This window comes from Diadema antillarum, unplaced genomic scaffold (assembly GCF_040938485.1).
Source record: "Diadema antillarum isolate AM-2024a unplaced genomic scaffold, OU_Dant_1.0 seq00001548_RagTag, whole genome shotgun sequence".
NCBI lineage: Eukaryota > Metazoa > Echinodermata > Echinoidea > Diadematoida > Diadematidae > Diadema > Diadema antillarum.
Window position 1 is genome coordinate 196,862 of NW_027272277.1, and position 27,980 is coordinate 224,841.

The 27,980-nt window shown below is 39.0% G+C and overlaps 1 protein-coding gene across 1 annotated transcript in view; it reads left to right on the forward strand.

Moving 5' to 3' along the window:
- The first annotated feature begins 408 nt into the window (after positions 1-408).
- Positions 409-27,980, forward strand: part of LOC139710616 (echinoderm microtubule-associated protein-like 2) — a 49,896-nt gene continuing 22,324 nt past the window's right edge. Inside the window, exons 1-2 of the mRNA XM_071622540.1 lie at positions 409-537; positions 26,540-27,406. Of these exons, the coding sequence (XP_071478641.1) occupies positions 409-537; positions 26,540-27,406 (996 nt within the window). The remainder of the gene's footprint in view (positions 538-26,539; positions 27,407-27,980) is intronic.

A 27,980-nucleotide genomic window follows, 5' to 3' on the forward strand; every position in this document is an offset into this window, starting at 1 on the left:
TCACATGCAGAGTGCACTACTGGTGCGCGATGAACAAGCCGAACAGGGGAGGGAATATCAAGTAGATTTTATTGTTCAGGCTTGCACACTTTTAAGAGCATGACCATAACGTTGGTAATGGACAGTGATGTGTCTTTTCGTTGACAGATGGACTATAAAAAGTGTTGTCAACATCATATTCATACCTCGATGTGAGCGTGCGTCGGATGGACGCACTTCCTTCGCACTTCATCATGAGTGCATTTTCGGCGCCATTCGGATAATCGTCGCCCGTGGTTCGGGCATGTCGTCTGCCACGGGGGCCATGGACATGCTGGGATATGCTACGGTAATGCAGTAGGGACAGACCTTCCAAAGTTTTCTCCAGTTTCACCTCCGAATGATCTGTGACTGTTTATTGTCGTCACCATGAGCAACAGTTCCTCGGAGGCGAGGTGGGAGTGGAAGCGGCAGCGAGCCCTGATACTCGCCAATCTTCACTTCAAACAGATGCAAATCAACAAGAAAGCAGCCATTCTCAAGCGACACAACAGAAAGGTGAGAGAAATATCTATTCCAGTCAGAGCCCTGATTTAATGGGTTTTAGTAGTTCTTAATGCCTCTCCTATTGGAAATCAGACACCGGTCTATCATGAATGATAAAAATCCTTTATAACTACAGGGCTTTCCTTATACGTTGTCAGTGTGTGGACTGGCCATATCATAAACTTAAACGTCATTTTTTGCTGTTAAATTCGATACAGTTGGATTAACTGTTTAATGTACCTTATTGTCGTTTAGCGGTTTAACAATGAAGCTTCAGCGTTCCGCATCCAGTTTTCACACTCTCTTTCTGTCTGTCTGTCTGTCTCTCTCTCTCTCTCTCTCTCTCTTATACTCTTTTCATCATCAAAATTCAAACTGAAATTGTAAGATCCAGTTATATCAGATATTTGAAGCAAACTAGATTGAATCATTTCTTTCATTTCCTACACCATAATTGTATTGTGCTCTAAATCAGAATTCCCCTTCAAAATTGAATTTACGTCATTTTTTAAACTTACACAATGAATGAGCTTGAACAAGACTATTCTAAAATGAGAGGAGAACAATCCCAGATTATATATCGCATTGAAAAGAAAAAAATCTTAAAGCGTGTACTGAAACACTTAAAGATAGATATTATATCGGTATGTCAGCGGAATGAAGATACTACCACTAAACCTGTTTTTATGGCAGAAATAGGGAAACTGATTAAAAATCACAGATTTTGTTTCGTATCTGAGGTCCGTGATAAGACAGGGAAGAATAATATAAATCCCATGAGCTCGAAACTATAGGAAAATAATCCCTATGAGTCCTCCGACAGTAGGCAAACAAGGACAAACGAGGCCGACACACTGTAGGCATGGTGTAAGCCTAATGAGCGTCAGATTCTAGGGCCTTTTTGGTCTAGAGTCGCCCTTATGGACCTTATTCGCCTAGTGACGAGCTTGTGGCGTGTTTAACTCGTGATGGGCTGTATGACTCGTTAGTGTCGGACTCGTACCCGAGCAAAATTGGATGTAGGAGAGTTCTGGAAATATTATTGATATCAAAAGTCTGGTCACAAGAGGTGGGGGATGTTTCACGAAGTCGAACTTGATTTAAGTTTGACTAAAGATTATAATATGGTATGCCACTGGTTTCCTTGTTTATTTTCATTAGACTAATCATCAACCACTTCAAATTATCAGTAATGTTTGCAGAATAATTCCATTGTTATTTATTCTACATTGTATTTTCAAAGGCTGTGTGAAAAAGATCTCCAAAATCTTCATTTTCATTAGAAACTTGAGCAACATTGAAAACACACACAGAGCATACCATGATTTTAGTCAATTTTAAATGTCAAGTTCGACTTAAAAATCTTTGTGAAACACCCTCCTGCGTACCATATTTAGTCACGGGACCTACATCCTTGCGCACAATGTATGAACCATTACTATGAATATAATCAAAATAGGGCAATTATTGACCTATGGTGTCTTTATACATGTATTTATCCTGTGGTGTAGACGGTGTGTATGTACACAGGAACAGGAGAATAGCGATGATGACAATACCCAGGAATACATGGCAGTGTCAACAGCAATGACCATAACAAGGCTTATCAAGAAAGTGCATACTTAATTGTAATGATTCTAGTGACAATAAAAATAGTGATAAATATTCGCTATCATTATCATCATTATTATGACGATTATTGAAACAAGTATGCCGTTTTCTTCATTGCTGTCATTGTTAAAAGATTGAGATTTGCAGTCTAATCTGACGAAGCTTTGTGTGTATCTTCCATACTGAATTTCGAATATCGGGTGCGAAATGACTCTCCAGTGGGTGGGGGAAAAAAATCCAGAATTTGCATTCAGCTTCAACGATCTCATTTGATCTAATGCGAAGATCCCACTAATCAGCAGTGTTGTTGGTGTAGAAATCCCTCTATTTGTGCAAAAAAGCTAAAATATTCAAAAATATAAAGTATATGAATTTGCCATTCTATAATGTGTCTGTGTGTGTGGGGGGGGGGGGGTCGGGTTGAGGGGTCTTGATACCTAAAATGACGCTGTATATTTTCGCAGAGAGTCCAGGTGTACTGTAGTATGACTTCAATTGAATTAAAATATTAAATGTTAATAGCGCACATTATCATTTGTCACAGCACATTTTTTTTTCTAATTTCTAAATGCTTATTCTATAAAGATTTGCGTTCAAGGCATTATAAGCCATTTGCAGTTGAAACAAAAACCCAGTTTTGGTACTTCAAAAATAGTTCAGGAACGTGAGTTAGGAATTATAGAAACAACCGATGCAAAAGAATTGAATCAGTATAATCGATGTTACATATTGTTAAATACACAGAATATGAACAACAGTTATGATTTAAAAAAAATGTTTCAAGACTAAATCGTCTATAGTCATGGTTTATTCAGAAAAAATAGTGATACCTCCTTATATTTCAGGCTTTGTTGTGAAATATTTATATGGTAGGGTGTTTTTGTGATACATTTGACCTACACATATGCATCAAAATGTGATATCTCAACATTTTTACACCATTGCTCCCAATGGTAAACAGTATACCTTTAAGAGGGTATAGGTTGCAAATATCTTGGGCATGTTGGGAGCAACTTGAGCAGGCCCTATGCCAATCATTAATTTTAATCAAACTTTACGCTTTTACGCTTGGCGTGTTCTGTGTGCAGACCTCTCTTCTTTCTTCTCTCCTTTTCCTTTCCTGTCTATTGTTCTTCGTAGACTTGTATTGTTACCGTCTTCTCTCCTCTCGGTACTGTCTCGCGTCCAATAGTGTATATGCGTGTGGGTAATTGAATGTGTGTACGAATGTATTGTCCTTGTCTTATTTTCCCGGTACATGTGGTTCAATGAACAGTGTCCGGGCACTATAGCATTGGTATTCTATATTTTTTTTCCCGACCTGTGTATCTCAAAATAACTACATGTATATTGTTATAGAATAGTATATCATTCACTCATTATTTATCTAGCGATCCACGTCCGACAAGCTTTGCTTTTTAGTGGATCACTATTTTCCATGATCGAATTTACTTTCCGCTCGCCCACGTAGTATTTGTACAGTGTTCCTCTTTATTATTGTACATATATGTTGTTCTATAATTTGTCTCGTATATTACATGAATCTTTTGCAAGCGTTTGAACAATATCAGTTAATGACATGTATACATTGTACTATGTTTTTGATTTTCGTTGATTGGAAATAAACTATGATTGAATTGAATTGAATTGAATTGAATAATTACAGTGATCTAGAGATAATAATATGTGACCATTGATCCATTTCTATAGAATCAGAGACGAGCGCGGATGAGAGGTCATTAGGCTTATTACGTGGATTAAGTCATAAAATATGTACGATGCCCCAATACACCGTGATGTCACTCCACATACAGGAGAAGCCTTGATACACGCTGCAGTCTTTATATTCAGAAATTGTATAGAAAAAGCAAAGTGGTGCTAAATCACTATACGACAAACTGGATGCTTTTAGCAGCCAATTAGCGTTGACTTTGCCATCCTTGGACTTGGGCAGCTTATATCGTACAGGTGCCTTGTGCAAGGATGTACATTGGGCGTATACATTGGTAATTAGCTCGCCATCTGCGGGTCCATCATTCTGATTCACATAAACAGATGTTAAGGACAAAGGATTCGACTTATTCTGTGGTGGGGTCCGTTGTAGTAAACAAACCTGCGTTTCTTTTCTTGGCATTCAATGCGAGATGACGTTTCATGCATTGCCGGTGAATGCGTATTCACGAATATCGATTGACATAAAAAAAAGGAGACCGAAGTTGCTGCTGTATTTGTAGTGTACGAGCGCAAAGTCATAATACTGACTGTGCAGTATCTTATGCGTGATCGCAGTACCGAGAGATCAAACATAATTTCTGGTGCGCTTTACATGGATTTTCCCGCTATCAATTGCCTGTCTCGACATCATGGATCGTAAACGTGACATCGCCATGATCACGAATGTTTGCAATATGTGGCTGAGAGTTGCATCTATGACGCTGTGCAAATAGCAACGCTGCAAGCGGTAGGAACGTCGGTGTGGAGGCGGCTATAGCGCTCTTCGGAGTGATGTTGCTATGCTTGTCTGTCGTGGATTAACGTATTAACGTCGACATGATAATATTTGCGGAAAGTTTGAGCATGCATGGAACTCGAAATGGTAACTGCAGCGACTGCATAATTTTGGATCGTCGGATTCAATGAACCTAACGAGAGGCAGAGCATGAATCCCCAAAGTGACTTACTCGTCATAAGCCTACTTGTACATTGCGAATATAATTGGCTGATTGTTTTTTATATTCTATCGATACCCCTTTTCCATTTTACCTCGAAACAAAATGAAAGGGCTTGGAAACCCTAGCTGTTGAAAAATCATAATTATTTATATAGGTGCATCTTTGAAGGTGAATCAAGCTCGAAGTTGTAATTATGTCATCTGGTCATGCATAGTATCTCTTTCTTGACCTTCTGCGTCAAGTTTGTCCTGTAACAGTACATCGTGGGCCATCGATGGCTGCATGAAAACTATTAACTCGAATAAACCTCCGCTGCTTCCGGTCAAAGCACCTTCGACAGACTCGTGTCGAGAGTTCGGCCAATGCTATCTACGTTTCTAACATCGTTCTTTTGCAAAGTCCACTTTTTTTTTCGTTTGCGGTCTGAGATAGTTGGTGTTCACAATGTCGAACCCGCAATTTTTGCAAGTGAACGACCAGCGGGTCAACAACACCGTGTCGCCGGGCAGACGTCGCTACAAGCTGTCACCGGTGGCGCCCGGTTACGAAAGGCAGGGATGGGTATGTCAAACAAGTTTTAATGAACCTTATTTAACCTTATTTATCTAAATAACCTGACCTTAACAGAAGCTGTTCCAACATTTCTGAATGCACTAGTAATCAAGATGACTTATGAACAACATTATATTTTGAATTAAAAAGTTCATCCTTTAGTAATTGGTTGAAAGAGCTTCATGTGATTATGGATTTTGACTTTCAGAATGTGAGCCTGTTTTATACTCCATGCCCATGGTATGAAAAATAACGTCACTTTTTATAACATTATCTCATTACTATTTTGTAAAATGATGTCACAACGCAATATTGTGACATCGCGCGTTGCTTCGCAGTGCGGTCACTGTAGGATCCCTCCACAACATCACACCTACCTCATGACTTGTCGCCTCATTTTTCTCTTCTTTGCTTTTGTCCTAAATACAAAACATTGATTTCAGTCTGCTTGATTTCGAGTTTCTCGCTCAAACCATGGGCCTTAATTGGCGCTTCAAAATTACTGTTCACTTCGGGGATGCGCCCGTCAGAAAATAGTACTATTTTGGAGTCACCTCTGCCTATAGTTTTAACCACAAACTCTCAAGGCAAAGAAAATGCATCACGTATATACGCGTGACAATTTTTGGGGGGTTTGTTTGTTTGTTTGTTTTTGCTCAGAGCTTTTGAAAGCATGCGAAGAAACAGGAACTCCTCGAGAGACTGATATTCAACTAGATTTCGCCCATAGTTCTGAAGTTTTTTGACAAGAACTACTTTGCTTTGCTGTAAAAGGTCTTTACGCATTCATCATGTGAGCGTGTGTTTATGAATAACTCAAGGAAGTTTTGTTACCGACAATGGCAGCAGCAGGCGTTATAAGTATGAGATCCATTTCAAATAGCTTTTTCTTTTCACAGACGTATTGATGCAAAACTGAATCCCTTAACGAGCTTAAAGGTACAGTTTACCATTGGGAGCAGTGATTAAAACAAATGACTATGTTCAAGATATCACATTTGATGCATATGTGTCGGTCAGTTATATTTTAGGCTTTATTTCAAATTTTTTTTCACATGGTAGGATGTTTTGCATGATACAAGGAGATATCAATATTTTTCTCACTAAACACTGTAGACGGTTTAGTCTAGGAACATTTTACTATAACTATTGTTCACACTATGTATATCTAACAATTGGTTGTTTCCATCGTTAACTCACATTTTAGAACTATTTTGAAGCACTAAAGCTTGATTTTTGTTTCATCTGCAAATGGTTAACAATGCATTTAAAGGGATCAGTTTTGGTTGAGACCTAACTTCAAGTTTCTAACATTTTTGGTGAGATAATGAGAAACCTCTTATGAAATATGAAAGAGCATGTAATTCCAAGATGGATTCAACGTTTATTCGATGAAAATTGATTTTGAAATGGCTGAGATATCCAAGGTGGACCCACCTTTTATTAGGATCGCTTTGTTTTACTTTGTTTTTGGATGTCTCAACCATTCCAAAACCGATTTTCATTTAATAAACTTTGAATTCCTCTTAGAATGGTATGCTCTGTATTATTTCACAAGCAGTTTCTTAGTATCTCGCGAAAAGTTAAAAGCCCAATCATCCTCTCCACCAATACTATACCATCCCTTTAACATGGAAGAAGTATTCCACCTCTGAGCCACAATGTTTGATTGGTAATGGGGAAAATGTGTATCAAATCGTAATGGGTTAGCCTCCAGCGATGCAATCTAGAATGAACTTTGCTCGACCTTAGTGTTCCATGAAGAATCACTCGCATTAGTATGACAATGCTGTGAATAGCCTTCCATTTTCAATAACTCATCAAATTTGGCAGATATAGCATAAGCTGCAACGCGTTTTATGTATTCAGCAATGCTCACACAGTTAGAACGGTACTGGGGAGCAATATATTATGAACGGAAAAATCAATGGCCAACCCAGCAAATGACAAAAGGCATCGGACTAAAGGAAAAGAGTAAAGACGAGGGCCATTTATTGATTAAGACCGCCATTGAAACGATCTTCTACCCATCCCCGGATGTTAAGTACGTCTACCTTATAGACGTTCGACAGTAAACAACTCATACTGCAACGTTCTTTCAAACCTATCTTGATGTCGAAGGTTTTAATCGTGGTTACTGCCTATAGGTGGACTTTTCTGTTAGTATTTCCTCGATTTTTATGGTTGTTGCTCTGTATCTTATTGTTTGTTTGTTTGTTTGTTTGTTTGGGTCAGTTTTTATTTCTTTGAAACGTTGTTGCGCACACAACTTCTATAGAACTACTAATTGCAAACACAAAGCATTAAGTTCCCAAAGTGAGCAGATGAGCTCGTTCTACAGCTTAACATTATACATCGAAAATAATTATGGCAAACTCTATAACGAGTACCAGAAGTATGATAGGAATAATTCCTTAAACGGAGACAGTGAAGACGAGAAATCATACGAAATAATCAATCTAGTAAACTTGGCGTATTGACAAAATAATGTTCGATAAATTTGCATGAACTTAAAAAAAAAGTAATACTTTTCTTTTCATTAACCTTTCATTTGGATACAGCGATTATTCTTCGTACCTTAAGCCATTTCCTTCCATTTCGGCAAAGAGAGAGGGAGACAGAATATTCATGGGTAATGTTTCAATTCTTACGAGATAATGATGAAGCCCCATTTTCCTCTTCAATACCATTCCTTCAACATGTTCAAATTTACTTCTAATATCAATACCAGACAAAGTAACGGCACGCACTGTAAAATTTGTCCAGCTGGGGTAACAAAGCAGGAATCACATGAATTGGTACACCAGTGTGAGTGTGATTTGAATGCTCATTTTGACTGGTTAGTCTACTAGTAGGCCTACTTTTTTTTTCTGCCTCGCCGATCCGAATACATCATGTACCTACATTTCATTCATAATCTATTCATATCCTTTATGTGCGCGCGTGTTTGCAATTTACGATAACGCGATGGGAGTGTGATAGCGCGTCATACTCTCTAAAAAAGATTGAGTGAAAATGTACACTCTTGAAGGAGTTAATAACAGAAAAGAGTGAATTCAGAGTGAAAATGTTCATTCTCACTCGCTTTCGAGTGACCTCATCGTGCAGGGATAACTCCAAAATTTTCGAGTGAACCGTGAGGTACGTCACTCCAAAATGAGTGAAAATGAACATTTTCACTAAAAATTCACTCAAACTTTACCCTAAAATCACTCTTTTTTGTATATTGACTCTTTCAAGAGTGATTGTTTTCACTCGATTTTTTTTTTGTTTAAAGAGTAATACCGCATTTTATGAATTATTTTAGGAGAGGCTCAACATGCAATATAAGAGTCTTTGAAGTGTAATTTAGACACATGTGGTGCACGTCATTGTAACCGTGAGTCGACCAGTTGCAGAATCATAAGCCACATTAGCCACATCAATGTGGGATAATGCAATGCTGTTGATGTAGATATGGCAATATGACGTAATCATGCTGCGGATCATTAAATTTCAACTCGCCGACGCCCAGATCTCTCTATTTTTTACAACAGTTCATATCAGATTACCGTTCATCATAAACGACTGGTGTCGTAGGATTATGTAAAGCGTGAAATGTTGAAGAATAATCACCTGCGATCAACTTGTGATTAGGAATTACGTTCATGCTTTCATGCCCCAGCAACGTTTTCTAATCTAGTACATGAAGGGGACTGAATAAAAACGAGGGCACCGTCTGCTATCAATATACAATACATTATTTTGAACTATTTGCTGTTCGAATTTGTGCGTAATTGAGCAGATTGCTCTAAAAGCAGCCCATTAGACATCATGATCTACACTACAACAGAAAATAGAACGCCAATAAAAAGAGAACGTCTATTCTTTTACCGACACAATTTGCTGAAAACTACCCATGAAAGGGTACAGCACTTTGACGCGTTAAAGTATCTCATGGTAGTTACGAATGCGCCATTAATTCGAGAATGCCGCGCAATTACGTTTCATTTCGGAGGCTTCTAAAACATTAACATTGGAGGCATTTCATGTTTTTCTATATTTCGTCATCTAGATTACTAGTACATTTGATATTTTCTTGTAGAAAACGCTATCACGTTATCATAGTGTGTAGATGCATGTAAATTGCAAGGTTTTGAAAAAGGCAAATATACGTGTTCATGTCTCAGTTCAAGATGAACACACAAAATGAATAGACTGTGGGGGAAAAATACATTTCGTTTTCTTTTGCCAGTCGACATCCCAAGTTTCAACATGTAGACCCTATATCATGCTGAAGATAGTTTGCAAAATAGGATTGCAGGGGAGACAAAATGCACAAGTTACAGGTTGCACTCTCACAGTGTACGTGTTTCCGTCAAATGATAAGGTAGAGATATGAAGCTTAATAAATCTCATCAATTGAGCTGATAGTGATATGTGATGAAGGTCAAATCTGATCAAGGGAGTTTAATGGTGATAGTTTATGTGATGAAGGGTACAACTCGTCGCGTACATGTCGTATCGAATTAACCAAGATCTCGAGGCCATTACAGCTGCATCCCGCCCCCCCCCCCCAAAAAAAAAGGGTGTATAGCGCCATCTCTTATAAACATACTGCTATGTGCAGTTTCGTATAATAACGCGTTCTGACGTCACTGTGCGCATTCTTTTGGAATAGTTTTCAATAGCTGTGCGTTCTTTTGCGATTTCTTTAATCGTTTTTTTTTTCATGTAAAATGTTTCAATCACAAGCACGTAACTAGCAATCGCAAGGACGATAATCGTGACTATAATAGTACGGGAGTTATATACAGTGTATGCAGCAAAGTAACAATTTTGAATTTAGACTGAATAGGCCTAATGTCGATACAAAACAGACTCTCATCGGGGTAAATTCGGTTGGGGTAAATTTCAGTGTCTAATCTGGAGCATGAAGAAGTCAATTGGGAAAATAAAAGGTGTTTTGCCAAAAGTGGTTTAAGTGGTGCATAGCTGTGAATGAGCCAGATTTAAGCGTTCTTTACATGCATAATGATACGGAATAATTATTAATCAAAATAATTGATGGAATGATCAGTTTGAATGATGAACACAAACACGCTTGAAATTAGAAGGGGGTTGGGGATAGCAGTGGAGCAGTGTGTTCATACCACAATCCAATGCCTCTTCTCTGTAGGACCGTCAGAATGTTAGATGGTTTCCATCATCACTATAATGTTGTCGCGTTTCTTATGTAGCACATCTTGTAACTTACTTTATAAATGTGCTCACGGACCAATCGGCACTATACTTTGTTGTTTGATCGAGTGTCTTTTCAACATTCTTTATGAGTGAGAGCTAAAGTCTCACGAATTGATTCCCTGCACGTTGTTATCACTCCCCGTACGTTAATGGTTATTAGCTTTCCAACTAGCAACTTTGAGAAGCTCTGCTGAAAATTGTTTGCTGAAAAATGCTAACAGCCTTTCATTAGAAAAGATCAATTCGTCGCTTGACTATTCATTAATATTGTCCTTGCTGATCATTTCCGTAAAGTGGTCGATTCCATTAGGATCAATGATTCAGCGATCAAAGGCGACACGTTCGAATTAATAATCTATCATCGGGCAAATTACTGCGACGATCAACACCTCAATGTCAATATCACCTCTCGGCTATTTAAAGGCAGTATGTGAAACATGGTTTTCTAACACGAAATTATCTAGCCGCTGATTGGTCCTACACGTGACCGGTGTCTCTGATGTGTCTATGGTGATTATGAAAATGTTCCGTAACTTCTTCAAGAAAAGAATAGTTACAAATCTGTGATTTACTTAACTGCCTTTTCTCCGTAGATAATCATGTGATAGAATAGGGCCTACACTCATGGGGAACAGTTCGTCATCGTGAATACAATCGTTGTCAACTTAGAATGTAGATAAACTTATAGTCCTTAAATGTTTCCTCATTCTTTTGAGCGTAATTGTTGTGTAACACTGTCAGCAAAGTTTGATATAACTTTCATATTCATCTGTATAGGCCCTATATAATGTGTTGGTTAATATACACATGCATTGACATACATTATCGAGCTGAAGGGGTACTTTTTATCTTATAGAATATAATTAGAAATTATCTCTCACAGGTTATAATGGAGTTAAAAAGCACTATACCCTGAACAAAGAAGACAACTTCACAACCAGGCGGTGATTGTAGATTCGATCTCCCGTTAGCATTTTGTGACTTGTTTTCGTTGCTGTAGCAACCGCTGAGATTGTTATTTCCATAATAATACTGTTAATTCCGTCGCTCTGTGTTTGCCTGTGTTTTTTTCCCCTCATGCTGCTCAGCAATGGTGAGCTTTCTGTTGCTAGGTAACGAGTACAGCTCGGAAATGACGCTGAATGCACGAGAAATCGATTTAAAAATCTATGATGAAGACCCCTTGGAATATAATGGTATTTTGTATCTTTGAAGGTCAGCTTCGCTTTGCTTTGTGTAATTTTAAAGGACACCTGTCGTAATTCAAGACATACATGTAAATGCAACGTTGCTGATTGCGGCAGCTACTAGTGTTATTTGTGATTACATTCAATATACACATTTTAACCAGGTCCCACCTCCCTGTTTTAACCTTGTCCCTTCCTAGCACATTTGGTTTAGGATTAGAATAAAGAGCAGTGATTACATTGATACATGTATCTTCAATGAAAGACAACATAATGTCCGTCTGCAAGAGAAGAATTACGATGATAAGGAGAAATAAAAGGATTGTTACATTTTTAATTGTTTTATTTATTTCAATACGGCTGAAAAAACTGTCGGATGAAGACCTGAATGAAATACTACTTCTAGAAATTACAGAAATCTTACCATGCTTAGTGATTGATTCCAAGCAATGACTTGTTTAACCCTCTGTGTGCTTTGACACAGTTAAAGGACAAGTTCACCTTTATAAACATAAGGATTGAGAGAATGCAGCAATATTAGTAGAACACATCAGTGAAAGTTTGAGGAAAATTGGACAATCGATACAAAAGTTATGAATTTTTAAAATTTTTGTGTTGGAACCGCTGGATGAGGAGACTACTACAGCTTGTGAGTCATATGCGTACAACAGTATAAAGAAAATGTAAAGAAAATTCAACATTTTTTCACTTTTTTCGCATAATAAAAGAGCACTTGACTTGCCTCTTTCTAAAGACAGGGGGAATGATATTACCCCTAACATATGTCGGTAACGAGTCAAGGGAATGTGTACTTTTTTCAAAAGATGAAATTTTGTTAAATTCTCTTTGTATTTTCCTTATATTGTTGTACGCATGTGACATCTAAGTTATTCATACAATGCAGTAGTCTTCTCATCCAGTGGTTACTACATTAAAACTTCAAAAATTCATAACTTTTGAACGGATTGTCCGATTTTCCTCAAACTTTCAATGATGTGTTCTGCTAATATTGCTACATTCTCTCAATCCTTATGTTTATGAAGGTGAACTTGTCCTTTAATACAGTAAATCCCATAGTCTTGTGCACACTGTCCAAGTCCCTGACACAGAAGGGGTATACAACAAATTTACTATTCCATGAATGTAGAATATGCCTATTGCTTTTTCATGCTATGTTTCTATAATGGGACTCTTTGATGAAAAATGAAAATAAATGCATTGAAAATTTAAACAAAAATAATCAAAGCAGATAGACATGTCTTTAGGATGAGGAAAAGATTAATAGCAACAATAATATTTGCCTCAAGCTAGATTTTCATATGCTTGCAGCCTGCAGAAGGAGGATGTTACTTACAATGTATTTCATAGCTGTAGACTAATGCTACTTTCGTATCATAGACAGTCGCCCCCGCTTGTTGTGACAAGTAAGACCACTGTCCGGATTTGATTAGGTCACCAGGAGGCGACGGCATTTTTTTTTTAATTAGATTAATGTGATACATAGTTATGTTCTTCTTTACGTTAGCTTCATACAGATTTCTTTCACAAGGTCGTTACTTCTAACTTTGCAACCCAATCTTCACCTCACTTGTTTTCATTGCATAGGGCCTACATGTAGCTCTTGCCCGTGAGTGGTATTCAAGTGTGTGCAAGTTACAGAGCGATTAATATCTGAATTTTGTGGAGTACACAAGTAACTCAGTGTCTGACCTCTTTTTGATATGGAAGGTTGGTTAAACGGGACAAAGTGCTTTCTCAGGAATTGTCTCGGTTAAGCAGTGGCGACTGTACTTCATCTAATTATCATTAATCTCAAGATCATCAAGTTTTGTCTATGGCCAGTGAAGCGCATGTTGCATAGTTCCGCAATACACATCAGCTGCTGCTATATGTTGATAAGGTTTTCAGTCTGTCATGTTGAGTGGTTGTCATGGTAACCGTAACGGTAATCTATGAGCATTCCGAAAATGAATAGTGCTCAATTCTCTCTTATTTGAAAATGAACTCCATAAACGTGACGAGGTCACACAAAATAGAGACTCTTTGTGCAAATTGAACATTCTTTGTTTGAACTCCCACGAGATAGAGAGTCATTTACATGACTAAGCCATGCACTATGATGGTGACTTTGCAATACTGTCTCTACGTCAACATCTATATATCTGTATTGTATATTGTAGTGTGATGAATGAAGTAAATTAGTATAGTCTAGTATAGTCCAATGTACATTTCTCTGGTCAAGAATAGCGTGTTCGTGTGAACTAAAAGGGGTATGTGTCGGGTGGTGGTAAAAGTCTTGAATTACAAATGTATCGACATAGCTGTTAAAAAATACTATCACCTTTAACCGCGTGATTATGAATCAGTCCATAATTGCACTGATAATAAATTGTATGTGACAGGACACCACCACATTGGTGTCATTTTTTTTTTTGGAAAAAATAACTGAGTATGGGGGAGTTACCTTAATTTAGTGATGATGATGATGACTGTCATTGGGGAAGGTGGGGGTGGGGTGGGCAGGAAAGGGAAAGATAGTATCTGGTGCATTTTTTGTGGTATGGTAACTTGGATCATAATATGAAATTTAGTAAAGCCCCCGTTCCACTATCACGATCTGGACCCCGATCTCTCCCGATCTAGCACATCGGGAGAGAGCGGCAAAAGCGTACGGGGATCGGAAGCATCGTAGCAGCAGCGTGTGGAGGTCGGGGTTGGAGCGGGCATTTTTTCAGATCGGGAAGAAATTTTGAACCTGTTCAAAATTTCTTCCCGATCTCCCCTATCAAAATTGACCTAAATTTAATCGTACGGCAAGCGGGGAGAGCGTACTGACAGCGTAAGCGCAGCGGGATGAGCGTAACAAGGTCTTTCTGAGTGTAGTAACAGCGGCACAAGAACGGGAAGAAAACTTACACAAAAATGTCTGCCAGAAGAAGATCAAGGAGATCGAGAGGCAGAACTGTTGAGGAGGAGGATGGCATTGCCACTGCACCTGTCAGGGCAGAACATGAAGAAGAAGGAGCTCAAATTTTCGAAGAAGGAGAAGAGATGAAGAAAAAGAAGAGAAGAAAGCAGCAAAGCAGCCACCCAAAAGGCGAAGAAAGAGAGACAGCACGTGATGCTTAAAGAGGAGGAAGAAGACATAGCAGAATTTTGAAGAATGTGAAATCATCTACAACTGGAGGAAGACGGACTATAAAAGCAAGGACATCAAGAAAAAGCCTTGGAAAAATCAGCACGTCTTTGTTTATAATAATGCATTGCTGCAAAAGAACCGGGAGTTGAGGAGACTCTTCGAGGTACACAGTATATTTCTTCGGTTCTGCATGCTAATAAGTTGACGGACTGCAGATCGACAGTCGAATCGGGGTACATCGGGGTCATCCCACGAGACCGACACCCACGAGTCATACGGTCCACGAGACCGACATCAATTAAAGGTCCATGAGTCATACAGCCCATGAGTTATACGGCTCAGGAGTCATACAGCCCATGAGTTCGACACTAAGCACAAAAGGCTCATGAGACCGACACTAAGCAAACACAGCCCACGAGACCGACACTAAGCAATAAAGGCTCACGAGACCGACACTAAGCAAAGAAAGCCCACGAGACCGACAGTAGGCAAAGAAGGCCCACGAGACCGACACTAAGCAAAAAAAAAGGCTCACGAGACCGACACTAAGCAAAGAAAGCCCACGAGACCGACAGTAGGCAAAGAAGGCCCACGAGACCGACAAGATAAACAGCGCCATCTACATGTCAATTACCTGTACAGGGTGTTCCATGAACGGAAAAATAACATACTGGCGGGTGCAATTTCGTCACGCTATCAAGTGAAAGATGGTAACCATCTACATAATGAACGACATCAAATATGTATTTCCACATACTTCCAGGGGGCAGGTATGTCAGGGAGCGACATTGTTATCAATTAGAAAAATAGAATTGCATTCTTCATGCCCCCCCCCCAACAAAAAAAAAAGGAGAAGACAAAAAACACATGGTCAAATGAATTGATAAAAGAGGACAAGAACGATGTATGGATTAATTTTAGAGCTTTGATAATGCCACCGTGCTACTTTTAATAGGCTTTCCTAGTTTTTAGCTAGAAGATGGACAGGATGTACTTTTCACGTCTTCTCTTTCTCTATTCACTATCTTCTTTAAGTTAGGCTATATTAGATATCCTACCCCCGTGCTTCGACGTTTTGGAGTAAGATCTATTTGTAATTTTCTCTGTAACTATAATGTATGTAATTCAACTGATTAAAACGTTTCATATCGCAGGGAGTCACCTCGATTTGTGGCTTGTGTTATTCTCCTCCAAAACAGTACATTTTTCGTGAAATACAATAGCTGTTTTCACACTGCAAAAAGTCCGGTGTTAAATAGTGAACACCGAGCTGGTGTTAAATTTTCGGTGCTCATTTATGGTGTTAAATTAACACCTACGGGTGTCATTTCCAAATTTTAAACTGTTTTTTGAAGAGTTTCGTAGTAACTGCACTTCTTGTTGATTTTTAATTTAAACAAGACGATCAAGAATTTTACATTAAAATACTAGATTTTTGAAAAAATGTGAAAATAAATTTACACCAAAGTAACACCAGCTGGTGTGGTCCCTTATTGAAGCTGGACGGGTGTTAAACCATTGATATTAACACCAGCAAATATCAAATCAACACCATGTGGTGTCATTTTTTAATTAACACCAGTACAGTGTCAAAATAACACCAGGTACAGTGTCAAATTAACACCACGAAGTGTCAGGTGAACACTTTTCAACACCATCACAGTGCATTTTCAACACCTGTGGGTGTGGTCCTTTATTGAAGTTTGATCGGTGTTAGATTTAACACCAGTGGTGTTAAATCTAACACCGATGTTTTTACAGTGTGGCATGGATGCATCTTTTTTTTCCGAATCCGAATCGAATATGTATATATTATATAGGACCTTTATGAGAAATTGTCATTTTTTAATCATTTACTGCCATCACATTTCGTGATATTTTCTTCCTTGATAATCTGATTTTTCGAGCCAATGCAGATTAACATCATAGTACAACAGAATCTCATAAGATCCCAAAATCCGTATGTGCTATTTAAGACCACTTATCTCTCATCAATTCAATGTATTGTATTTGCATTAAACAAAATGTATAATGCTTTATTTTCTTCCTAATTCGTTGAGTTGTATTAAATTCTTGTCTCCAGCTCCACCTTCTCATCATATAATTTAAGTGATGTTAATTTGCCAGTTCTGTGACGAGTTTTCCACAAGCAACCACCTACAAGAATAAAAACGTAATGATTTTGGTAGCCACTTTGTTTATACGATTAGATTGAATTGCACTAACAATTTTTCTTACAAGCCGTTTTTTCTCTATTCAAATCATAAGCATACTCGAATCATGCCGATTTTTAGTCTATAAAATGCCTCCCACTAGAATATAATAACAATCACCAAAGGCAGATCTCTTTCTCTCTTTCTCTCTTTTATTTGGGGGGGGGGGGGCTGGGAGTAGGAATATATGAAAGAGGTGAAAGGGTTAACATGCAAACAAGGGTGTCTTGGCATCTTTAGTTAATGTGGAAAGATCTGTTGCACGCTTTTACTGAATTTTGTTCACTCTTTCACAAACACACACCCACGCAAACACAATTAAAGATCCTGATCATTTTTTTTTTTTGGGGGGGGGGGGCAACTGAAGGGGTAACAACCTGGCAACTCTTCTTTTCCATCTCTCATATCTTCCTTATGCCATTATCAGGACACCCTATACAATTTATTGGTCTATAGGTGGCGCTGTTCATCCTGTCGGTCTCGTGGGCCTTCTTTGCTTAGTGTCGGTCTCGTGAACCTCTTTTGCGTAAATCTAAATGTCGGTCTCGTGAGCCTTGTATGCGTAGTGTCGGTCTCGTGGACCTTTTAAGTGTATATAGTGTCGGTCTCGTGGGCTTTGTTTGCCTAGTGTCGGTCTCATGAGCCTTCTGTGCGTAGTGTCGGTCTCGTGAGCCGTATAATTCCTGGGCTTATTATACTTGATGTCGAACTCGTGGGCTTTATTTACTCAGTGTCGAACTCGTGGGCTGTATAACTAGTGGGCTGTATGACTCGTGGGCTGTATGACTTGTGAGCTGTATAACTTGTGGGCTGTATGACTCGTGGGTGTCGGTCTCGTGACGTGCACCCGGTACATCGGGGCACATCGGGCACTTTTCAGCTCTCTGAACGGGGTGATAGCGTGATAAGATCGTATAGATCGTTCAGAGCGTAGATACAGCGTGCATCGATCGGATAACATCGGCAACATCGCACTGACAGCGTAGCTACATCGTTCTAAAGCGTAGCTGCAGCGGCAGAGATCGTAATGCCTCATTCCCGATCATCGTAGTAAGAGCGTAGCAAGCACGTGTTAGTCGTAACTGCAGCGTACTTAGAGCGTTCTAACATCGTACTGTGTCCAGATCGGCTCAGATTTTACCCGATCCTTCCCGATCTGAGAAAATTGTCAAATCGTAGCGAGAACGGCATAGTGGAACAGGGGCTTTACTGTTCTCCAAACGAAAGCTTTGATCAACATACTATGTTCATATTCTATTGAGCCACGAACATCTGGCCACTTTACTTTACTCATAGGAACAAAAAAGCACACAGGGGTAAAGCAACAATAAAGATGATGGCGAAGGGGTTATGGTAGTTACTGTCCTCTCTAGGCAACAACACGAAATTGGTCAGCGGAAATGAACAGTTAAATACGAGGGATGTAATAAATTTTAATGGAAGCAGAAAGCACATTATCATTTGCACAGAATAGGTGGTGGACTAATCTATTTTTTATCATCCTACTTGGTCGTTAGATATGATATTCATAATGATAATAATAATGATAATGACTATGATAGATATGATATGATAAGACAACGAAATGATGGTATGAAAGAGTGAATCTAAGACTGAAAAGTACTAATTGCTATAGGAATTGAATGCCAGCAAGAGAAAGGACCTTGATTATGAAAAGGATACGGAGAATACTTTTTATTTTTTGGTAATCCCTTGAAAAAAAAAAAGTATTTCTCTGCATGTCAGAGAGCATGCACTGTCCTTACTTCGTATACCCTTTCCTACTTAATTTCCTGATGGTAATCAATTAAGGGTAATGACAATGTAAGTGGTATCCACGTATATAATCATATAACGCTTTATGATTAGCTTTACATAATATACTACGCACAGGCATTTTGCATCCGTTACAGTGTCTGAAAAATCATGACTCATCAGTTGTGCCCAGATCAAATAGAGCTCACATAACAAACAAACACACACAGACACATAAACACACATACCCACAAAATTATGATTACACTGTTTGTATAATATACATGGATACACAAGGAGAGAGAGGACACTTTCTCTGTGTGTGAATGTGTTTGTGTGTGTGTGTGTGGGGGGGGGGTGTTTAACGAATCCCGGGCAAATCAAGGTCATAACAACCTCATTGTGTAACGCAGTTAGCATGGTTAGTATCCTTGCATCGTTAATCAGCACTTGCGCCTCAAGACCAAATGATTTCACAGATACTCTTTGCCTGTGTACAAACCAGAATTGAGCCCGGATGATACATTTCACTCACCGCCATTCACCCGGGGAGATCCTCAAGCACAAGGGGTTGGTATCTTCACTCGTTTTATAGTGCGCACGTGCCTGAGTGTGTGCGTGATATGTGTGTAAAACGGTAAAATTTTTACCGGATTTGCATCCTACTTCAGTTACAGTGAATTATAGCTGGATCTTTTATGTGCGTCGTATATGACTCCTTCTTTCTCTAAGGGCTGGCGCCACACTGTCCTGAAATTGGCACAAAATGGCCGTACGCATAGGAATTTTTCATTTCGAGCGAAGTACTTTAGTCCCTAACCTGGTTAAAAGTTAAGCAATAGCGAAAGAAAGTACGATCTTTTGTTAGCAGCCTGAGAAACTAAATTGGTAAGATGGCTTTAGAAGATGCCTTAACGAAAGACCTGATGTTTAAACGATCAGAGCCGAATTTGAAAATTTCCTTGAGTGTGTGTAGATTTTATCTTTGCTTATTTTCGGAAGAGTTGAAGCCTGCTGCAGCTTTTCTCTCACCAGGACTTCGGCTGAAGATCAGATTGGCGTGCATAGCATGCAGAAAGTCTGCGTGATCACGCGCAGCATTTTGCTTTGTTGATCTCGTGAGGGCGTCGAACTTGATACCTCCTATACAATCTACCTGGTCAGTCGAAAATGGTTATCCATAGCAATGATGATCCTACTAACCACTGGATTTGAAAACAAAAACAAAACCGGCAGCCGCTCCAGCAGTCGAACTTCTTCAACACGTTAATATCCACACTAGACGAATTCACGCGGAGTTTATATCCAAACCTGACTCTGTAGGATTTTAATTCGGAGTTGTGTTGACAAGCTTTGATCACGAAATAAGAAAAAAAAATCTTACTTTCTTTGCCCTTCCAATTTGTCGTTTACTTTCTGCTCTGGCCTAGAATATAGGTATTGTGGATCATAGCATTGTCACAAATACTGATATATCTCAAATTGAATCGTAAATTGCGAAAGACGGGCGTATATGTGTTTTTTTTTTAAACGTATGTTCGTTTGCACGCCTTTTCAAGGAAAACGTTGGTATTTGCTTCATAAAATTATCACATTCACCTTTTTTTTTTCGCTGTGTCTTCATCTTAACTGTAAATTGGAAGAGTAGAATCTATCTTTTCAGTTTCATGGTGAGATAATAGCTATCTACATAGGTCTTCCTTGGAGGAATTGTAGAAGCTGATAGGATTGTAAATTTGAATTGATTCAAATAACACTAACTTAAATACTAAGTACTTGTAGCATTGGCGGCAGCTTTGAGATACGATAGGAAGACAAAACACAGTGGCAATCCCTTCAATTCATAATCATAGAATACAAACAAAAAGTCAAACTAATCCATGGATGTTTCTTAGTTCAGTCTCGTCGTCATGTTGTTGTCCCAAGCGAGATAGAACGCGACTTTACGAGGTGGAGTGTAATAAGCAGACGGACGGCGATCGATTGCAGTTCGGTGCCGATCGAAGGTCGACACAAAGCCCGGTAGATCGATGCGGATGACTTGTACGATCCTTTTGTCTCCCTATTTGAACACGATTTTGTTTTCTCCATTTCAAGATTCAAGGAAGCTCCATTGATCGACCATCAGCCTACCAGACCTGAAGTCATTTTAAGAGTTTACTTTCCATAAAACGTGGGGATGTCGGAAATACAGAGTTTGTTGTGAGGATGGCAGGAAAATATGGACGAGCATTATCAGAGTGACAAAATATCGAGGATATCATAATTATCTTCAAACAGACTCAGCGTTGTCGTCTTATGGCACCCGTGTTGGATTTACTTTGTGTTGATCAAGATGATTGGTGAGGAGTATTGTGATGGAATAACGTAAACGAGGTATGTTTGTCGGGCGTGACGTATAAATGGATATGAGAATTGGGAGGTTCGTTAAGTAAGTGAGAATTATGCGCTACGAACATTTACCCCAAAGTAACTAGTATCGTTATGGGACTTTTTCCTGTTATACGAGAGAATTAATGATCGCTATAATATGATAAGGAAAAAAAGGCAAAAAAACAAAAACAACAACAACAACAAAAGAAATATTATGTATATATCCTCACGGATTTTACAGGAGAGCCATAATGAAATACATGATACCAAAACCTTCCTGTCTAATTGAAATGTAACATAACAAACACACAAAAGAAAAACACACATAGAAACAAACAAGAAGTATAGGCAAATATGACAAGAAAAGTAAATAGCATTCATCTTGATTTCTTTAAAGTGGTGTTTTTATAGTACATGACATGCTCAATTACATTCTAATAGTCAGAAACTGTGCTTTTTGCACACTACTTTATCCCCAAGTTTTGCGATTTACTATATTATTTTAGTATCCATGCAATAAAAGTGAAAATTTTGGGAACGGGATACTTGTTACATTTAACACGTGAAAATGGTCGTAAATCTATAGGCAGAGGTGACTCCAAAATAGCACTATTCGATTCGGGGCTGCGCCCCTCAGTGAATAGTACTTTTGGAGGCACCGAGGCCTATAGTTTTCACCAGAAACTCGAAATTAGGCAGAGTTTATTAGTGGTTATTTTACATTTTGAATCAAAAATTTAAACAAAAGAAGGGGAAAATGAGGGGCGAGAAGTCTTGTCATCAGTGGCGGATGCAGTGTTGTGGAGGGTTCTTACACTGACTGTACGAAGCAGCGCACGATGTCAGAGTGTGCTTTGTGATGTTACAATTATTTTTTTGTTAGAAATTATTACATTTCACTAGTGACTACACGAAGCATGGAGTGCGCAATATCAGAATTGCTTTGTGATGTCACAAATGCTTTCTCTCATCATTTTGCAAATAATATATTTTGCAAAATGTCGTCATAAAAGTAACGCCATTTTGCAAATAGTACGCCATGGAGTGTCAAACATACCAATATTCTGACATGATAGCTGAAATGCCTACACAACAATCACGTGAAGCTCTTTCAACCAATCACTATATTCTGGAGGATAATTTTTATCCAAAATATGATATTCACATCCAAGTGCATCTGGGACGGGGAGGTAAATTATCCTTTAATCTTCGATCATTTATCAGAAATTGTCTTGATGTATCTCATTGTCTTGAAAGACGCAAAGGGTTCTTTCCTGACCCGTTGTTCTTGTCAACCGGAATCATCTCCTACTAACAGCATATAATCTTTTCATTTTCCCTCCTGCATTCAAACCTCTTCAGATGAGAAATACCTCGTCAATTTAAATATGTTTGTACTTTAATATTCATATTGTTGATAAGTTTGATTCTATACTTTCATGTCTTGTATTCCTGTTAATTGTATTATTATCATTGTATCCGCAATGACTGTATAAATTATCTGTGATTGTAAACTTTAACTTAAATTTGGTAATAAATCATTCATTCATTCATTCATTCATTCAATTTAGTTCACAAGAATGTGATTGTGAATCGATTGGTTCAATGTAATGATATATCTGTATAGATTTCACCAACACACTCCCGATGGGTTGGCATATTTTGTTTAGCATAATGATAACACTTGAAAAAAAAATGAAGATAATCTCGGTTAAGCTAACTGTCAATCAAAATATGGGATTCTTCAAAATGACATATGAACGACATAAGTAGCCAAAATGCTTTCAAAGATGAAGTCGACATTGTACTTCAATATCGGCATCATCTTTTCAGTTCTAGTCGGAGCACCAAAGATTTCATTTCTGTCGATAATGTCGTGTGCAGCACCGTCTTACGGTTCGTCCACTGTTTCTTCTGTATAATACACAACAGTAGCCATATGTTTTTGGTTTTGTTCATCTTATCAATGCCTTTGTCTTTGTCCTTACTTTTGTCCTTGCTGCTATCTATACCTCTTTGTCAGCGTCTGCGTGCCACTGAATATATCCGTCATTCAATTACTGCTCTACGTTACTGTCGCTATCGTTGTCTTTGTTTATGCGTATAATAAATTTACATAGGATGTATTGTATTTTCCTTATGCCACAAGCTGTCCACTGGTATACCACTCAATAAAAGGCTGATGAGATGTTCAATGTCACCTCACCTTACTATTCCTCCACAACCCCCCCCCACCCGTCTCTTTCCTCCTTTCTCTCTCTCTCTCTCTTATACTAAGTATTCGTTGCAGCCTGTACTACTCATGGGTTGATGATAACATACAAACCTGTCATCTACAGTGGTCTGTTCTTTTTCAAGCAAGTGCAAAATCATATAAAAGTTAAGGAAAAACATGACATTTTTCAATATGGCGGAGACAGAGAAGGGGTGGTAATATAATCAATGACACTTTACGTGATTAGAAAAAAAAATGTACTAATATACATACTTTAAGCATATATGATATTAGCACAATATAGCCATAATTATCCAATCCTTTTCAGCATTGGTTTTGTATAAATTGTTGAAATCAACAGAATGAAAATATCTGAAAATTCAGAATAGATTTAAGTTCTATCAGTGGCCAAGCCGTGCTGTTTTGTTTGTTGTCCTTTTTAATGTGTGCTTTACTTTATACTATCTAGTGCTATCTAGTACCTAGTGCTATTGCATCTTGTATAATGTATTACACTGATTCAGGAAAAAGGATCAGAGACCCAGAACTATTTCCTGTAAAAGTTTATATTTTGGTTATTTTCCATCTTCACTTCATTTTCACAATTTTACATCAAGGAGGGCCTCTGTATCAGAGCGATTACTATCAAGCAATTACTATCATACTTGATTTGATATACAGAGATTGCAACAGAACGTTTGTGTAAACGTGTGTGTGTGTGTGTGTGTGTGTGTGTGTGTGTGTGTGGAGGGGTGGGGGACTCCGAGCTTGGTGTGGTCAAGGGTCAATGAGAAAAGAGAAAAACGCCTTGAAATATCTTAAGCCTACATTATTCGGATTAGATTGCTACTTTCCGAGAAATTACCCAAAATAATGACACGCAGTGACATAATTACGTCGAATCATGATCTTTAAAGTGTGCAGAAAAGTTATGTAGATGAACGGATATATATCGATAGGTCGATACATTGTATAAAAATGCTGAGAGAGCTGAAAATATGGTAATGGTTCACAGAGACTGCAATTGTGACCCTGCACCTCAAAACAAACAAAAAGTCGCCAGACATGAATTTTTAGTTAAGACAATATTCTGAAAGAGCAGACTTCAAGCTTTAAAATGATGTATAACTCAAATCAAATGGACTCTCCTAATCTATCTAAATATTGGAAAGAAGCACAAACTCAGGAAAAGTGGGAACTGAGAAAAGAGGCTCTGAAGTGCAGTGTCTATTCAAGCGCTTAATCTTTACCAAACCGTGCTGGCTCTGCGATGAATGGGACAAAAAACAGGAAGTAAACCACCAGAGTAACAACAATGAAGGGATTATCAGATTAAACTGAAATTAAGCATGCCTCATTAACACATTCTGTCCATAATTAATGCCAACTTTCAAAGCAGTAGCACCATCCTTTCACAAGTTATTAGAGTTGAAAGTGAAGAGTGTGGACAAGGTTTTTCAGAAATGAAAAAGGGATTCTAAAGACACACCTAATCACACTATTCTACCAAAATTGTTCGAGATAAACTGCTAAAAAAACACATTTTCCTGCCCGTTTTATGATACCAAATTTTACCATAATGTAAAAGAAGACCCGCTCTTTCAGAAAATATGAAAAAGTCAAGTTTGGCTAGGTTGACCCATTTCACTTATTTTCAGTCCTCACGCAAAATCAGTGTGTGCGACTTTATGTTCGTTTTGAGGTGCACGGTCACAATTACAAATGCCTTCGGATCCTGCGCATAATCCACTGAGTAGTATCAAAGAACCTTCGTGGTCACTGACTTCGTAGTCTCAGCAACACTTGCACGTTTCATGAGGAAGAAAGAGATGGAGAGAGAGGAAAAGAGAGGAGGGAGGAGCTATACGTTAGTGCAACAAATATACCAGCGATCGGTTTCGCTGGTACCTGTTCCTACCAGAATGGTACTGTTGGTCCATGATGGCCAAAGCCATTTCCCCGTTTGAGACCAGCTCGCACTCAAACCCCGTTCCATGATTTTTCCCTTTCTCACTCGAAAACAATGTGCCAACAACGGCGTATCGATAAACCTACAGCAGCCATGCCACCTCCCTTTGTCCGCAGGGAATGTTGTTTCATACTTTGCCTTCCTGGTCCAGGCAACACATTGTTGTTGGATCGATATCGGTATCGATTATTCTCACCCGAGAGGCTCTCTATCGAGAAGAAATCTCTATCGATAAGATATCGCAGTCACGCTATTCTAACTTTGTCTGGCTACATTGGCTAAGTCCTCTTCATAACCACATCAATGGCACGTATACCGACCATGATTATGTTGCTATGCTATTATTTCGTTTGGGAATTCTTCTCTGTTAGTTTGTTTTCAACCCTCATGTTTCTTACGCTGGCATAAAGTCAGAAAATGGAAGCACATATTGACAGCTACCGAGAAGACATACTTATCAACTGTTTTATCTTCACAGGATTTAGAAGTTTATGAACGGCACTGCAGTTATGTGTTTAGGCAGGGAAAATATTGTGCATAAAAAATCGTTTTTCTCGCTGACGAAGTGCATTCATGGAGGTTGATAAGCATTAACATGGTTTTGTTTGGTACTCCAACCATGAGCCAACTGAAGTTACATTCTGCAGGTAATATTTTAGTGTTGTTGATTATACGTTACACACTAGGGCCCGAATTCACGAAGGTGGTACAAATGAAACCATGGTCTAAACCATGGACAAAAACTTTGGAGCTCCAAGTGTCGCATGGAATATTTTGTTACGAAATCAGTCATTTCGTCGATGAAATGATTACTTTGTGACGAAATGACAAAATTTTGTAACTAAATGAACATTTCGTCCACGAAATGATAATTTCGTTAACGAAACGGTCATTTTGTCGACGAAATGACCACTTTCGTAACGAAATATTCCGTGCGACACTTGGCGCTCCATGGTTTTTGTCCATGGTTTAAACCATGGTTTCATTTGTACCACCTTCGTGAATTCGGGCCATTACGTGTACGATATGTCATGTGTGAAAGGACTGCAGCAATGATGTTTCAATTCCTTCATGAGATACACTACCTGTTTTGTATTCACAATAGGTGTCTTCTGGAAGTGACGACATTGGATATCAGGAAGACTGGGAGGACGAAGAGGACGACGACATCGTCCAGCAGCCTCAGCCAACCCGAACCCGTCGTCCTCCTGTGGCGGAGGAGGACGACTACTCTCCCCGCGGCGACGCCATGTTCGACTTCACCCCGCCCCAGACACGCCTCAATAAAGCGCCCCCGAAGAAGCAGCAATCTAAGCAGGGAAGGTTCACCACGAAGGTTGTGACCTTTTACCGCAATGGCGACAAACACTTCCCAGGCGTCACGCTGCCACTCAGCGTGCGCAAGTACGCCACCATGGACGTCCTCAAGGCATTTCTCACGGGGAAAGTCTCGTTGCCTTACGGCGTGCGAAAGATATACTCCCTTGCCGGTATTGAAGTGCAAAGCGTCGAGGACTTTGTTGACGGACGCGCTTATGTCTGTGCCAGTGGCCAGTTCAACGACCGGACGCCTTATGGGAGAGCCGATCACACGCAAAAGCACTGGCGCACGGAGAAGCCGTCAAACGGACTTCGAGGATCGGACCTTAATCTGTTTACCAAAGATAGCACGAGCAACACTGTTAATGTCCTCGAGGAGGACTTTCCTAAGAGTAGGTTCGGGAACATTGCACGTCGGCACTCACTGAACCTTATTTCCAAGAACCCTTCCATTGATCCGCTGGTTGCGCAGTGGGCCAAACCACGGGTCATCCAAATTGTGAGCAACACCCATCGGTCGAGCAGGGCAAAGATTCTCCTGAACCCCAAAACCTTGCAGTGTTTCGATGATGTGTTGAAGGACATGAGTCCAGCAATCATGCTTACAAATCCACCTGTTCGGAAACTCTTCACGTGGAGGACTGAGGAAGAGGTAAGGGACACCTAATTGAAATCTAAGTTGGTGTTTTTGTTTTTTGTATGTTTGCTGCTGTGTTTTACATTTTGAAAGACACTTGATTAGGTTATATCAAGAAGTACGAACACTCCTGCAACAGTTACATTCCTTGTTACTTTGTCTTCATTGCCATGCTCGTTTCATCAATTTCCTAGCATGACAAGTCACTGGTATTGCTCAGGGAATGATATCTCAAGCAGCAACTGAGGTTTCATATTGCAATCTTCTCGCATATCTAACTTTATGTAGTTCAAAATAATTATATTTGCTCAGAAAACTGGCGAACTGTTCGTAATAGGTTTTTTTGGAGAATGATTCTTTTAAATAAAAGTGTAAAGGTATGGATTGAAAAAAAAGACCTCGACAGATATTGTTGTTGTTGTTTTTAGATCATTAATGTGTTTCTTCTTGGTGACAACGCGCTGCACGAGCAAAACAAGATTGTTAATCCCAACATCCCAGTCTCTGCATGGTCGACTGCAAATACAATTATTGTTTCTATAGTGATACGCAGACGTTACATGTACGATATCAATTGATCTCGACCATT